This window comes from Nicotiana tabacum, chromosome 12 (assembly GCF_000715075.1).
Source record: "Nicotiana tabacum cultivar K326 chromosome 12, ASM71507v2, whole genome shotgun sequence".
NCBI classification, from domain to species: Eukaryota; Viridiplantae; Streptophyta; class Magnoliopsida; order Solanales; family Solanaceae; genus Nicotiana; species Nicotiana tabacum.
In genome coordinates, this window is record NC_134091.1 from 126,358,780 (window position 1) to 126,375,823 (window position 17,044).

Genomic DNA, 17,044 nt, shown 5'->3' on the forward strand with positions numbered 1-17,044 from the left:
AGTTGAAATGACCCACCAATACATCGATAACCAGAAACCTCACAAATAGACAACCCTGTAATCCAATTGTAAACGGTGGGGCTCTCCCACTTAGCTTGAAGCTACAATTACATAACTCTGGAACCCACTAAGATTTCTTATCCCCTATTGACATAATCTCGCATAATCGACCCACCAAATTCCTCTAAATCCTTGTGTTACACATTTCATGAACATTCTGAATCACTAGAGACATTCACACACTTGACCTCTTACTGGATAGTCAATAAAATTCTTTGTAGAAGCTCCATCAACACCACACACCTGCTAACCTGCTCACATGAGATATCTCACCTGTGGAAATTCCATGCTGACATCCTCCAACAACGCTGCACCGAGTACTATTACCACTAAACCAACAAACTATCCTGAGCCCGTGCTCGTTTACCAGCTGTACAAGTCCGTTCACTCCCCGTTGACATCAACTAAAAGGTGCAACGATACATCCAAACCCAAAGTCATGTTGCATCCCACTACATATTAAGCAACTCCCTCATGTCACGCCCAATCTTCCTCGATATAGCAGCCAATATTACAACTTAAGTCCGTAGACCTAGTCACTATCCATCATGAATCCCAATTCACTCCAAACTTTCCTCAATACGTGTAATTATCCTACCACGTAACCCATATGCTACCTTGCCACTCTCCCACTTTGGCCAAACCCTCTCCTTTAAACAACTACTCGACTTATGTTTCTCACACTTGGCCTTCTAGGAACTTAACCACCACAAGGCACCTCTTACATGTCCTTCCTCGTCCTCCGCTACCCAGTTGTTGCCTTAACCCAAAATTCGTCTCTGTAGCACTTGAACCAATAGATCGCTACCAGCTTTAAACCTCTCCGAAGATTATCCTTCTCGAGACATCAATACTAGGAACACCGATTTGATCCCGAACAACTGCACACCGCGATTTCTGACAATTATTTCCCCGACACCAATTCCTAACACCCTGCCGTGAAGGCGAGTTGAAGAAAACCATAACACCGGCGAACCTTAATGCATTTAACAAGGCGATGGCACCCCATCACAATTGAGAACTCTACCACGCTCGAAAGTATCACGCCTCATTACTCCATCAACCCCAAAACCTGAACATTCATAGTACGATTACCTTTCCATTGCTGGGATTAAATGCCGAACCTCTACATCATGTACTGAGAATAACCTTCTTTCAGGTCGTTCACTGCGTCGGTACATAAATGAGCACCCCGCCATTTCATCAATTCCGCAAAATAATAACTCATGAACATCGTAGCAACCTGTGTGTGGCCTCAAAAACCATCCGAAATATAGCTACTGAGCTGAAATGACAGAACATAGTTCTGCAAGTCGACGACAATAGCCCAATCAATTACACAGGGAGAAACATCCTGCACCATATCTATAGTACCATTACAATTCCTCAATTCCCGATTTATAACAAGCGCTTTACGTCGCATAAGATCGAGTAGGAAAGAAACAAAGGCATAAGCCTCAAAGGAATCGAATCGCACGATGAGGAATCAAGAAGGGAAATGCTCCTACCAGCCCTGTAGCCTCTCGAAGATAAGTACAGACGTCTCCATACCGATCCGCAAGACTCTACTAGACTTGCTCATGACTCGTGAGACCTAAGTGAACCTAGTACTCTGATACCATGTTGTCACGATCCAAAATCCGTTAAGGCCATGATGGCGCCGGACACCACTGTCAGGCAAGCCAACCATAATCAATTAACTTAATTGCCCATTTTAGTATTTTTGAAATTAAAATTTCCTCAAATTAAATAATAAAGATAATTTTTTTTTAACAATTAATTAATTTAAACAGAAAATTAAGAATATAAAATTTTCATCTTTTACTATCTTTCCCTAACAATTCACAATATATTTCATATAATTTAATTAAATAAAGGATACAAATTACACACATAATTCATGCTTTGAGTCCTAAACTACCCGGACTTTAGCATAGATAATTGCTACGTACGGACTCTCGTTACTTCGTGCGTACGTAGCTCCCAACAATTAGCAACAATTATTATTTTAATCACCTATGGGGTAATTTCCCCCTCACAAGATTAGACAAGAGACTTACCTTATCTCAAAGCCCACTTTCGATCACGATGTCGTGTAAAAACTTCAATTCGATGCCGAAAATAAATCTGAAACTATCCAAAAGTTATATAAAATAATTAATACATGTTCAATAATTCAAAATGGGGCTATTTATTCAATTACCCAACCCAAAATGGTAATATTCCTACAATTCACCCCGGGCCCACATGCCCGAATTTTGGAAATTTTCGGAGGGAATCGTTACCCATAATCTCAAGAACTCAAATATATAATTTTCATCTAATTCCATAACCATTTTTGTGGTGAAAAATCAAAAATACCAATTTTCTAGGTTTTTCTTCAAAACTCCAAATTTCTATAAATTTTCATGTCTAAATCCATGTATAAACCTTGTATTTAACTCACAACTAGTAGGAATCACTTACCTCATGATTGATGGTGAAAATGGTGATAACAAATCGTCCCCAAAATCGTCTCCCATGAAGAAATGGGGTGGAAATGAGTCCAACCCCCGTCTTTAACAGAACACTGCTCAGACCTGTTCTTCTTCGCATTCGCGACAAATGCCTCGCGTTCGCGAAGGCCAAATGTTCCTGCCCCAGCATTTCGCCTTCGCGTTCGTGTGACCAGTGTCGCATTCGCGAAGGCCTATCCATGCAAGGCATCGCGTTCGCGTTTAAGCCATCGCATTCGCGTAGGCCAAATGGCCTTAGGCCCGTCTTCTCCTTTCTTCTACACATTCGCGATTGACCCTTCGCGTTCGCGTAGTTTCCTCAGCCAATCCCTCCGTGTTCGCGAACTACACCTCGCGTTCGCGAAGGCCAAAACCCAACGGCCTCAAAACTCCTCTTTGCATTCGCGACCCACTGATCGCGTTCGCGAAGCACAAGATAGCAGCCCAGCAACAACTTTTCGCGAACAGGTTTTCCTTCTTCGCGAACGCGGGACTCCCTTCGCGTTCGCGAAGAACAAAACCAGAACCAGCAAACCGGCAACAACTTTTCATCCAAATTCGATCCGAAACCACCCTGAAACACACCCGAGGCCCCGTCCAATTATACCAACTTGTCCTAAAACACAACACGAACTTGCTTGAGTCCTCAAATCGTATCAAACAACATCAAAACCATGAATTGTGCATCGATTCAAGCCTAATAAACTATTGAACTTCTAACTCCCACATCCGATGCCGAAACCTATCAAATCAAGTCCGATTGACCTCAAAATTTGCACACAAGTCATAATTGACATTTCGGACCTGCTCCAACTTCAGGAATTGGAATCCGACCTCGATATCAAAAAGTCCACTCCCGGTCAAACTTCTTAAAATTATCCAAATTTCTAACTTTCGACAAATGACTCCAAAATGATCTACGGACCTCCGAATCCACTTCCAGGCGCGCTCCCAATACCAGCATCACCATACAGAGCTATTCCCAAACTCGGAATCCCAAACGGACATCGATAACATTGAAATACACCTCAACCCAAATTTATGAAATTCTTCCAAATTTTTAACTTCCACAATAGGTGCCGAAACACTCCCGGGTTATCCAAAACCCGACACGGACATACGCCCAAGTCCGAAATCATCATACGAATCTGTTGGAACTTTCAAATCCCGATTCTGAGGTCGTCTACTCAAAAGTCAAAGTTTGGTCAACTCTTCCAACTTAAAACTTTCAAATTTAGAATTTCCTTTCCAAATCTACTCCGAACTTCCCGAAATTTAATTTCGACAACACGTACAAGTCATAACACCTGAAATGAAGCTACTAAATATCTCGAACCATTGAATGACGCGCTAGGGCTCAAAACGACCGGTTGGGTCGTTGCATTTATCAATTGGAGTCTAGCATAAAGCACAATCACAATTAAACCTAAAATTAACACAGTACATTAGATATTATTTTGGCCAAAACTCCTAGAATTAATCAATCATTCGAGAGTAATACATCATGAATAAACTATATATGTTTTTTGTACAAACCATAAGTTAATATAGTTAGACAGACGTACCTTTCAAAGTCCAACATGGGGGTTTAATATATAAAGAAATATAATTCAGGAGGGTTTTGGGGACACCAGATAGTTTAAGTAGGTAACTGACCAAAAAGTAATAGTTTAGGCGGGTTTTAGGCTGAGTTAAATAGCCACGTGTAGTGCTACATGGCAAATTTTATAGACAATTAGGAACGTGTACTAGACGCACCTATAAGAATGCAATGAGGGATTTTTAATATGAAGGGCAATATAGTTCAGGGGGTTTTGGGAACACCGAATAGTTTAAGTAGGAAAACTGACAAAAACTCGATCGTTTAGGGGGATTTTAAGGTATTTACTCAAATATAAATCATACGAGTAGAAAGATACTAATCAAGTTAGGACTAAAAATAGAGCTTATTAAAAGATTAGTATCCAACAAGAGAAATCTAAATCATACGATAGGAAAGATATCCAATACCTTGTGACTAGCTATTGAAGATCATTGGAATACCTAGCGACTTGTTACTCAAGATGTTAGAACTAATTTAGTTTTGATATGAGTAGTATTATAGGTTTGGAAGTTGGGACTTTTGATATTAATTAGTTGGTCACTTGTAGCCATGTCCATAATCCTAAGACCAAAAAAAAAACTTAATGCTTTGTTAGTTTTAAATTAATATGTAAAATATATTTTTTATATATAAATTTATTCGGTACGGTTCGATATTTTTTAGTTTATTTTTATAAAATTAAAAACTTACCCTATTATTTGGTATGGTTATAAGTTTATATAAAAACTATGGTACGATTCTGTTGGTTTAGTTAGTTTTTAAAGATCCATTCACAACCCTACTAATTAATGTGCCGAGTTTTTTGGCTAACGAATGGCACATACATGAAACGATTTATTTATCTGCAAAATTGCGCTCAAGAATATGAAGTTTCTTCTCCTCGCTAATTTAAGCCATATAGTTTACGAAGATTTTAATAATATGTCTAATACTTTCCATTGTATAAAAACAATTGGAAAAATGGACCACTGTGTGTGAAGTGTGAACTGCCTACATAGTCTTAGCCAATACTAATTATATACTTGTCATGGGACCCACAAAAAGACTAGAAATATTGCAAATTGACTTTGGTCACCAACAAATTTCTCATATTTTGAATCTTGCTTTTCATTTCACCAATTCAAAGCTGCCATGAAACAAAGATATGAAGCAGAAAAAGCCATGACTACATTTTTCTTCTTTCTCTTTATTTTTTCCTTACTTCAAAATATTTACTCTCAGGTTGACACAATAACTACTACTCAATTAATCAAAGATGGTCAGACTATAGTTTCCTCAGATGGAACATTTGAGTTAGGATTTTTTAGTCCAAGAAATACTTCAACAAATCGTTATGTTGGTATTTGGTACAAGAAAATCTCAGCTTTTACACCAGTTTGGGTTGCTAACAGAGAAATTCCTATTAAGGATAATTCTGGGATCTTGAAAGTTATTAAGCCAGGTTTTCTTGTTCTGATTAATGTTACTAATGACACTATTTGGTCAACTAATTCTACAAGAAATGTGCAAAATCCAGTTGCACAGTTACTAGACACAGGGAATTTGGTAGTAAGAGATGCAAATGATCATGACCCTGATAATTTCTTGTGGCAAAGCTTTGATTATCCTACTGATACTTTGTTAGCAAGTATGAAGCTTGGTATAAACTTGGTGACCGGCTTGGAAAGGTAAGTTGAATTGCCTGATCGTCTTATCTAAAAGCTTAAACTGTTAGAGAGCGTACTTTTATTTACTTAATATAATTATGTCTTCAACATGCCTCGAGCATGCCTAAGTATCTTTTCTGATAATGGATGGTGGTGAGATGTATGTCAAGCATGGGTGGAGCTGGGGGCGGAAGGGGTTTGACCCCTTTGCCGAAATATTACACTATATATACTAGGTCAAAATTAATTTTTATGTATATATAGTAGATGTTAAATACTCTTGACTTCTTCGTATGTTTACTTCTTTATATTTTGAAGCCCCTTACTGAAATTCCTGACTCCATCGGTCAAAGTATTGTTTGCTTGGCCGCGACCTCTCTGGGCCACCTTAAGGCTTATCGAGCCTCACGATTTTGTCCCCTTGGGATCAAACTTAAAAGGCGCCTCAATAGTTGAATCTTGAACTCGCCCTTATATGACCCCTAATTTTCCTCTCCCATTCTGATGTGAGACTTGCCTAAAGACAAGTTTCTTAGAGAACTCCCTTTCGTGTAAACTACTAGTGACTCGTGGGCTGTTACATGAGAATTGAACCTAGGACCTCTGCTAGCTGCTCTGATACCACGTTGAATTATGTGATCATTCCATCTAGAATTTTAAATTGTTAGATAGAATATACTTTTGTTTGCTTAATTTAATTATGTCTTCAACAGGTATCTTAGTTCATGGAAAAGCGATGATGATCCTGCGCCTGGGGATTATACATACCATTGTGATCCTACAGGTTATCCGCAAGACCTTATGAGAAAAGGGCCTAATGTAGTTTATAGAGCAGGGCCGTGGAATGGTCTTCGATGGAGTGGAGCACCGAACATGGTGAACAACTCGATCACCTCTTTCGGGCTAGTCATGAACAATCAGGAAATTTACTACAAATTCGAACTAGTAAATAAATCTGTCATTTCAACTTTCGAACTAAAGCCTAATGGTAACGCGATGCGTATGATTTGGGTGGAAAAGAAAGAGGGTTGGATCAATTACCATTCAGCTGATGCAGATCATTGTGAAACTTACAAATTATGTGGTGCATATGGAACTTGCACAATCTTTAGCGATCCAGTGTGTCGTTGCTTGGATAAATTCGAGCCAAAGCATCCGGATGATTGGAACAGGACTGATTGGTCCAGTGGATGCGTTCGCAGAAGTCCACTGAATTGTACAGGAGATGGTTTTATCAAGTATTCTGGCGTTAAGCTGCCAGACACGCGGTATTCCTGGTTTAACGAGACTATGACACTTGACGAATGCAAGTTAGTTTGCTTGAGAAATTGCTCGTGTATGGGTTATACGAATCTGGATATCAGCAACGGAGGAAGCGGCTGCTTGCTATGGATCCGGGAGTTGGTTGACATCAGACAGCTATCTGAATCAGGACAAGATATCTATATTAGAATGGCTGCTTCTGAGATAATAAGTAAGGAGTTGATGTCATTGAATTGATCGATCAACGTTTGTGTTTAAAGCTATTGTGACGCGAACTAAAGACTAACTATCTGATCTTTTCGGATGGGAACTTTTGCAGGTTCTAATGATGGATCAAATAGAAAGAAAACTGTTATACTGGCAATAGTTTTGCCATCATTGGTTGTGATGGTTCTGCTAGCCGTAGGAGCGTGCCTGATTCTTCGTAGTAGGCAGAAAAGGAGAGAGGAAACAGTGCACATAGAAAAGGGTAAGCGAAACACACTAAGAAACAGATAGTTTTCTAAATTCTTTAACTTGGTGGTCTGAGCTGTCTACTTGTATGCACAAATTGCAGGAAGATTAGGTCACACATCCAAGAAAAGTGATAGCAATGAAAGACACCATGAAGATTTTGAGCTACCACTGTTTGACTTGTCGACGCTAATAAAGGCTACTGATAACTTTTCGAATCAGAACAAGATCGGACAGGGCGGTTTTGGGAAAGTTTACAAGGTAAAGATTGCCACAATGTAACTTTTTCTAAGTAATTATGCTCCACTGGTAATGCATTAGACATTGAAATCTTGAAAATCAGTGCAAACAGCATTATGTATCCCTCAATAGAACAAGTCATGCGCCTTATTCTGCCTTGTAAAAACATAGGTTGACAAATAGAGAAAGGAACATGAAGTCGGACGAATGTCAATTGTTGTTTCGAATTTCTAATAGTAAGTGCACATTTGCAGGGTGTGTTAGAAGGGGGACAGGAAGTAGCTGTCAAACGGCTCTCAGAAACTTCGAGACAAGGAAATGATGAGTTCAAGAATGAAGTCGTCTGTATTGCGAAACTTCAGCATCGAAATCTTGTGAAGCTTTTGGGATGCTGCATTCAAGAAGAAGAGAAGATATTGGTGTATGAATACATGCCTCACAAAAGCCTGGATTTATTTATATTTGGTTAGTTTTGCTCATGCAATCAGCCAATTCTTTCGATGCATTAACTAGTTTCAATATAATAGACCTCTTAAATGAAATATAACTTATATATACAGTGACACTCTAAGTTACTCGGACTCGAGTGCGGGTATTCGATAAAGGTGCGGATCTAAAGATCGGATCTTTTATGATCTAAATTTTAAGATTCGAGGGTACAGATCTAGGTGTGGATACGGGTGCAGAGATTCAGCTATATCTAAAAGTAGAACTATAAAATATGTCTAAATTATGAGACATTATGTAAAAAACTTATATGTAGCTTATAGAGTACAGTAACTCAATCTTTTAATCTCATGTTGTAGGTAGCCATCGAGAAATCTATAGTGGCTTTTGCCTAGAAATCAATATGCCAAATCTTATCTCCAATTTCTATGTAGTTTCTGGTCAAAATACCCAACGTTGATTGACCAAATCCACTACGTATCCGACACCCATACTAGTGTCAGTGTTGTATCGACACGGATGCAGCACCACAAATGAAGAGTCTGTGCAACTTAGTTGACAGTGTAAATATACGCTAATGTTCTCCAAACCAAATTGAGAAAGAAGAATCTGGGAATTCTGTTATTCAGGATTTGATTTAGTTAGTTTGGAACTTCTAAATTGATGTTACACTAGTCATTTATCTTGCCTATAGTAGCAAATTATAAGAAGCAAGTTGATACCTTTTGGCAGATCAAAGTAGGAGCACATTACTTGATTGGCCTAAGCGCTTCAACATTATCAACGGGATTGCTCGAGGACTTGTGTATCTTCATCAAGATTCTAGGCTTAGAATCATTCACAGAGACCTGAAAGCTAGCAATGTTTTGCTTGATATTGAAATGAACCCAAAAATATCAGATTTTGGGATGGCAAGAAGTTTCGGAGGGAATGAGACGGGAGCCAATACACATCGAGTGGTTGGAACATAGTAAGAAATTAAACTTTTGGCTATAACATATTGTCATTTGACACCTTTTTAGTTATTCTCCGGATTATGTAATCATGTGAATGATTTTATGCAGTGGTTACATGTCCCCTGAGTATGCAGTTGATGGTATTTTCTCTGTAAAATCAGATGTGTTCAGCTTTGGCGTATTGGTATTAGAAATTGTGAGTGGAAAGAAGAACAGAAGATTTATTCATCCTGATCACAATCTCAACCTCCTCGGACATGTAAGTACTATGTCCCGTCTCCCCCTCTTATGAAACATCATAAGTTTCATTCTCGACAGTCCAAGCTCTTTGGTAAGATCATTATTTGATTTATCTGATTTGGACGAGAATTTGTTAACAAAAAGGATAAAAAATTGGCCGCTCAGCCAAAAATATTTATATTCGCTAGTCAATATACATACGTTATACACTAATGATACATTTTATACATACATCGATCTGCCGACTTCTTTTGGGGGGTGGGAGGCTATACAGTGTAAAAATTCCTATAAATTTTTCAGGCATGGATGCTTCATAGAGAAGGAAGATCATCGGAACTAGTAGATTTCAACGCGGTTGAATCATGTTATATATCCGAAGTACAACGATCGATACATGTCGGGTTGTTATGTGTTCAACAAAATCCAGACGACAGGCCAAGCATGTCTTCTGTGGTACTGATGCTGACAAATGAAAGCATTTTGCAGCAACCTAAGCCTCCTGGTTTTTTCATGGAAAGGAACATAGCTCATTCTACATATTCTTGGAGTAGTCATACACCTGGTTCTGTCAATTATGTAACCATCACTTCGTTGGACGCTCGATAGAAAGTATATATACGATAAAGACAGTAATGTACGCAGAATTTTGCACAAACAGTGTTGGTCGTCTATTGTCACAATTCAGCTTTTACTTCCGTCTAAGTAAGATTTACTTTGTATCATTGTGTATATGCATATTTTTTAATGAAAATATTGTTTATACACACTATATAAAGAATTTTATTTTTTGAAGCGCTGTCCGATGACACCTCTTACTAAAGGATATCACTGCCCCTGGATATAGAGATACCATTTTTCTTACTATTATTTCTGAGTCTTTTATCATGAATGCCATCTTTTTCCTTCTTTAATGTTAGGGAAAAAATATTAGTATCATCAATCTATGATCGAAGTTTCAACTACACACATTTCTATTATCACCGATCTTGGATCTGTCATCAATCCAAAATAATCATTATGGTCTGAACTAGATATTAATAAATATTAACGTACTTTCTTAGTTTCAATTTATACTCATGTCTTACACTCTTACTTTTTCTTTATATCTTTTTTTTTTGTTCATAAAAATCTTATAGTTGTCATGGTGACGATAGCTTCACGTTACAGAGGGACACGAGGAGATAATCCATGTTTTTGTATTGGTATTTCTTTAGTTCAATGTTTTGTTTTTTTGGGCAATATTTCTTTATGTCCACTTTGTTGCAAATATTAATAGATGTCGCTTTTGGTCAATCAAGAATTCAAGACGTTGGATCTCGTCCCAAAAATTGAGATACCAAACCTAAATAGACCTCCAACCTTTTGAGTGAGCACCATTTCCTTTTTATTTTATTTTAACCTTTTTTATAATTTGCTTTTAGGCTAATGTCATTTTCTATTCAGAAAAGGGCCAAAACTGTCCTTGACCTATTCGCTTAGGTTTAAAATATCCTTCATCCACCTATTTTGTAAAAATTGCTCTCACCGTTAAAAATCTGATCCATTCATGCCCTTATTTGTGATGTACCTTTGCTGAATAAAAAACTATTTTTATTATATATGACGTGTCAATTACCTAACTATTTTGCAATAATTTTGCAATTGCCAATAACTTATGAAGTAATCTTATTTGCACTAATGTTTTAACCATTTATTATTCAAAATTAATTAGTCCGACTAATCAAGATTCACATTGTGTATGACCTGTTAAGATACTCTCTTCATTCCAATTTATGTCGTATAGTTCAACCCGACACAAACTTTAAGAATAAAAGAAAAACTTTTAAAACTTATAATCTTAAACCTGTTACAATACTTCTTTGGCTCTTTTTCATAAAAAGATAAATGTTGTTTGATTAATTAAAAGGAAAACAAAGAGAGAAAGAAGGTATTCTCCATCAAAAGTCAATGCATAGAGAGGGAGGAAAAGATAGGAAGATGAATAAAAATATTAGGAAGAATAAAGGGGGATGGTTTTGAACGGTAGGGACTGAGAAGTCAAAGGTGTACAACTTTGAACAATTGATCTTTTTTCACATCCTAATAAAAGGTCTTTAGAATTGAGGTAATTTATATTAAAAAATAATCAATTTATATCATTTTCTAATGTTTAGTTGGGCATAAGAATGTTTGTGATGATTGTAGAAGGTGAATGATAGAATCAGATGTGATTTTCTTAGTATTTAAAGTTGACAAGAATGTAAAGTGTAGTTAAAGCAAATGTAAGATTTGAAATATGTCCAAGGAAAAAGTCTATGTTCTTTTTAGTGGAAATTAATTTTCTTAGCTAAGAACTTTTCAATGGTAACACATACTAAAAATGATTTCTTTAAGAATATTTTTTTCTCGTATCAATTACTCCATAGATTTAATTTTATATGACATTGTTTGACGAGGCATAATATTCAAGAAAGAAAATAAAATTACTAAAATTATAATCTTAATTTTTTTTGTGTGACTATAAAGCGTGTCGGTGAGGGTAAAATGCAAATATAAGTGTCGTTCTTTTAGAAATAGATTAAAAAGGAAAAAATGTCACGTAAATGGAGCTGACAAAGTATCAAATACTCCCTCCGTCCGAAAATACTTGTCACATTTTGCTTTTCGAGAGTTAATTTAACTAATCTTTATAGCTAAATTAGATAAGATTAATTTAATATTTTAAAATTAAAATTTAAAATATTTGAAAACTATATGCAAAGTATTATGATATGCAATTCTTCTCATATCAATATGGTAAAAATCATATTCATATAATTTGAATCTCGAAAAACAAAAAATGACAATATTTTTGAAACGAAGGAAGTACATTAGTAAAACCTTTGGCCAAAACAAACTTGCCATTTGACCATTACAAGTAAGATCATTCAATTAGTCAAGAAATAAGAAAACAATTTTTGAAATATCATTTTCCTAGTATGAACATGTGGGCTTCCAGGAAATGAGCCTTTCAACTTAACACTTTTTTTTTCTATCAATTATTATACTAAGGTTCTTGAAAATCAAAAGCCATACCTGAAAAAAGGCTTAAGATTGAATCAATGAATTTGCTATCTTCTTTATTCATCTATTTCAATTTTCTTTCCATTGCACTAATCTCCACAGCATTAGACACCATAACCGTTGATCAACAACTTAAAGATGGTGATACAATTATTTCAGCTGATGGGGTTTATGAACTTGGATTTTTCAGGCCTGGAAATTCAATGAATCGCTACGTCGGAATATGGTACAAGAAAATATCAACTGGAACAGTTGTTTGGGTTGCTAACAGAAATAGTCCATTAAATGATACATCAGGAGTGTTGATGCTCAATCCTGAAGGAATCCTAGTACTTCTCAACAGTACTAACTCGACAATTTGGTCGTCGAATTCATCAAAAATATTGAAGAATCCAATAGCAAGATTATTAGATTCAGGGAATTTTATAGTCAGGGATGAAAATAACAGTGACCCTAAAATTTTTGCCTGGCAAAGTTTTGATTATCCAGGGGATACTTTGTTACCTGGAATGAAGCTCGGGCGAAATTTTGTAACAGGCCTGGATTGGTACATTTCGTCGTGGAAAAGTATCGATGATCCTGCTACTGGTGAATATGTTGACAGGGTTGATATTCAGGGATATCCACAGATATTTGTATGGAAAGGTTCTTCTATTTCATTTAGTTCAGGTCCCTGGAATGGTCGTCAATTTAGTGGAAGCCCTAATTTACAACCAAATACATATTATTCGTTCGGGTTTGCCCTGAATCAGGAGGAAGTTTATTACAAATATGATCTTAAGAATGAAACATTGCCTACTAGGGTTGTGTTAACTCCTGGTGGTTTGATGAATCACTATACTTGGATCGATCGTACAGAAAGTTGGTTTCTTTACTTGACAGTGTTTGATAACTGTGATCGTTTCGCGTTATGTGGTCCTTATGCAAGATGTGTAATTAATAACTCGCCCCCGTGTGAATGTTTGAGAGGTTTCGAGCCAAAGTATCCGCAACAAGTGGATGCAGCAGATTGGTCTGGTGGATGTGTTAGGAGAAGTCCTTTGGCTTGTCAGCAAGATGGATTTAGGACATTTACGGGTATTAAACTGCCTGATACGCGGAAATCACGGTATAATGAGAGCATTGGACTCGAGGAATGCAAGAAGTTGTGCTTGGCCGATTGCAACTGTACAGCCTATTCAAATCTTGATGTTCGAAATGGTGGAAGTGGATGCTTACTCTGGTTTGGTGATCTCATCGATATGAGAGAGTTTAGCGAGAATCAACAGGAACTGTTTGTGAGAGTGGCTGCTTCAGAAGTAGGTAATATGATGAAAAAATACATTTCAAAATGTTGGTCAAAGTTTACATAGGAAAAAGCAAAAAGGTTTACATAAACTGGAATGGAGAGTACTTAACTATTTTCGATTCTAACTAGAAATTGAGGGCTGATATCTTATTTATGGTCTAACTATCAACAGATCAAGACAAGAAACGGAAGAGAAAGCGGTCAAGGCTGATTGCAATCTTATCAGCAGCAGTCGCGACTTGTGTCCTCGGCCTTCTAGCTTGGTGTGCATTAACCAGAAGAAAAAAGAGAACAGGTAAGTTAGCTATCGTTCACCTTTCTCAAAAGATCGTATTGCTAACGTTCTGTTTAGTATATTTTACCAATTGATTGCTCATTCTACAGGTAGGGAAGTTGGAACGGACGATATGGAGTTGCCATTGTTTGATTTAGTTACTGTTGCAACTGCTACTAAGAACTTTTCTTCTGCTAATGTGATCGGAGAAGGTGGTTTTGGACCTGTTTATAAGGTACAATAACTAATTCCATTTTCAAAATTTAGCTAGAAATGACATCTTTAACTCGTTGATTTGACAAAATTGCAGGGTAAACTACCAAATGGACCAGAAATAGCAGTGAAGCGGCTTTCGGAATACTCTGGACAAGGTCTTCAAGAGTTAAAAATGAAGTGATTCTAATATCCAAACTACAACATAGGAATCTTGTCAAGCTTTTGGGCTGTTGCATTGAAGGAGAAGAAAGGATGCTAATATATGAATTTATGCCTAACAATAGCTTGGACTATTTTATTTTTGGTATGTTTCTCTTGACTGCTGAGGGTCTATCGGAAACAGCCTCTCTACCTTTATAGTGTAGGGGTAAGGTCTGCGTATACACTACTCTCCAGTCCCCACTTATGGGATTACACTTGTTGTTGTTTGTATGTTTCTCTTGACTAGTTACCTATATACCACGTTGCTCGTATCCTCCAAAAATTGTTGTTGCACCCGTGTCGTGTCAGATCCTCAAAAAATGTACATACTGTTTTTGGAGGATTCAACATGGGTGCATGACATTTTTGGAGGATCTGAGCACTAAATATTTATTTCTGAAGTGCTAGGAATGAATTAGGATTCACTGACATTTTACTTAAATGAACTACATATTGTAGATTCAAGCAGAAAAGGATCACTCGTTTGGAGAAATCGCTTTAAAATTGCTATGGGAATATCTCGAGGCCTTCTCTATCTTCACCAGGACTCAAGATTAAGAATTATTCACAGAGACCTGAAGACCAGCAACATTTTACTGGATACTGACTTGAATCCCAGAATTTCTGACTTCGGCTTAGCTAAAATATTTGTTGGAGATCAAATGGAAGGAAAAACGAAGCGAGTAATAGGAACATAGTAAGTTTCTTAAGCCTTTGTGATTGAGTTTTTGACATAATCAACAGTTCATCAACTTAAATTTGATGCGTCGTGCAGCGGATATATGGCCCCAGAGTATGCAGTTGATGGGAAATTTTCAGTGAAATCTGATGTCTTCAGTCTTGGTGTGCTTTTACTTGAAACCGTCAGTGGCAGAAAGAACAGGAAATTTCATCATTTGAGTCATCATCATAATCTTTTGGGACATGTAAGTACATATGTCACTAAACTTTGATCCTTTACCCTCTTTTTTAACTGAAAATTCCAAACTTTGTGAGCTTGATCACATTGCTAGTCCTAAGCCTGGCTAAAGGAAGAGGGCTACAATAGGCGAGCAACCAGCGTAAAACTAGCCGATACAAAATGAGTCCTCGTATAGTCAGAATCAGGGGTGGATCTAGAATTTCTAGTGCATGAGTGCACTACCAAAAAAAATGAGGAAAAGATGTATTAACCGGGAATTGATATCTATTCCTCTTGATAGATAACTCAACCTTTAACCAAGTGCATCATTCAACCTTCTTAGAGCATGGGTGCCAACAGTTAATATTATACCAATTTTAAAAAATATATACATAAAATATCTAATTTTGTGGAGAGACCACGGGTGCACGTGCTCCATAATAACCCCTATAAATCCGCCCTACCTAAAATGTGTTCGGATTAACCAGCTCAAAGATACTGTTAACTTGGTATGATATTGTCCGAAGGCCTCACACCATTAAAAGATCGCAACATCTTATATGTAGTCTCCCAATCTTTTCAACTACCAACGTGAAATTTTATTTCTGAATTGAGAAACATGGTTATTGGGGATTCAATACATAGTCGACCATAACTTGTTTGGAACTGAGGCGTAGTAATTACTGTCATTTTAGCCTCATTTTCTACTAATGCAGATGTATAACTGTGTTGTGGTAATATTTCAGGCATGGTTACTATGGAATGAAGGCAAAGTCTTGGAACTAATGGATGAATGTTTAAAAGAATCATATGTTGAATCTCAAGTGTTGAAATGCATCCAAGTAAGTTTATTGTGTGTACAAAAATTCCCAGAAGATAGACCAACAATGGCATCAGTAGTTTTCTGGTTAAGCAATGAAGGTGTGGAATTGCCTCAACCAAAACAGCCTGGTTTCTTTATTGAAAGAGATTCAACTGAATCAAATGAATCAACTGATGAAAGATATCTCACTGATAATACAGTGTCACTAACAATTCTTGAGGCAAGATAGACAAGATTTCTCCAATTGGTACCACAAAATCCCAGTTCAAAAATACGAATTGGCAGAGGCGAAGCCAAGATTTGAAGTTTATGGGTTCGAAAGTTTAATATTTTTAAGTTACTGAGTTCTAAAAAAATAATTTATACATATTCAATAGATTTCTTAAGATAAATATGGGGTTTGGACCATAGTTACTGGAGTTGGCCGACGTCGGGCGTGGCCATAACACAAAGAACCAAAGCAGAAAATATAATTGCCAAGAGTAACATAACACAAAGAACCAAAGCATGGTTTCTTGTTCATCTTGCTCATGTGAAAAGAAATCATTGACTTTTAATTGGTGAGCTGCAGAAGCTGGTGGATTCTCTTCTGATGCCAAGTGTGTAAACCAAACTTATATGTTGAGAAAATATTAATTGCCTTTTGTATATAGTAGTCCTAATTCCTAGTCCACTACCATTTTTAGAGTTGCATGATCTTGAAAAAATTGTAACAGAGTAATGATATGTAAAAACTAAGGCTTCACATAGAGTTTGGAAGTCTTAGCATTCCATCAACTCTGTAAATGTTCAACATTTCCTAAACTGCAATTTATAAAGTAGACACATTTGTTTTTCCATCCGGTATCTGGTATTCGCATTAGGGCCTCGACTTATCTGGATTCTTGCCGTGTAAG

At 36.9% G+C, this 17,044-nt stretch overlaps 1 protein-coding gene and 1 pseudogene across 2 annotated transcripts; both read left to right on the forward strand.

The window, feature by feature from the left end:
• The first annotated feature begins 5,254 nt into the window (after positions 1 to 5,254).
• On the forward strand, positions 5,255 to 10,195 carry LOC107793484 (G-type lectin S-receptor-like serine/threonine-protein kinase At4g27290). Of its 2 annotated transcripts, none has more exons than XM_016615856.2 (8): positions 5,255 to 5,825; positions 6,518 to 7,278; positions 7,387 to 7,536; positions 7,624 to 7,781; positions 8,015 to 8,225; positions 8,940 to 9,177; positions 9,272 to 9,422; positions 9,704 to 10,195. In XM_016615856.2, the coding sequence occupies exons 1-8, from the start codon at positions 5,290 to 5,292 to the stop codon at positions 10,007 to 10,009; spliced, it is 2,511 nt and encodes an 836-aa protein (XP_016471342.1). In that variant the 5' UTR covers positions 5,255 to 5,289; the 3' UTR covers positions 10,010 to 10,195. The 2 variants fall into 2 exon arrangements, with proteins under 2 accessions (XP_016471342.1, XP_016471343.1); XM_016615857.2 differs by having other exon boundaries at positions 9,272 to 9,494; positions 9,704 to 9,841.
• A 2,212-nt stretch (positions 10,196 to 12,407) lies between these two features.
• LOC107793485 (G-type lectin S-receptor-like serine/threonine-protein kinase At4g27290) lies at positions 12,408 to 16,739 on the forward strand (annotated as a pseudogene).
• The last annotated feature ends 305 nt before the right edge of the window (positions 16,740 to 17,044 follow it).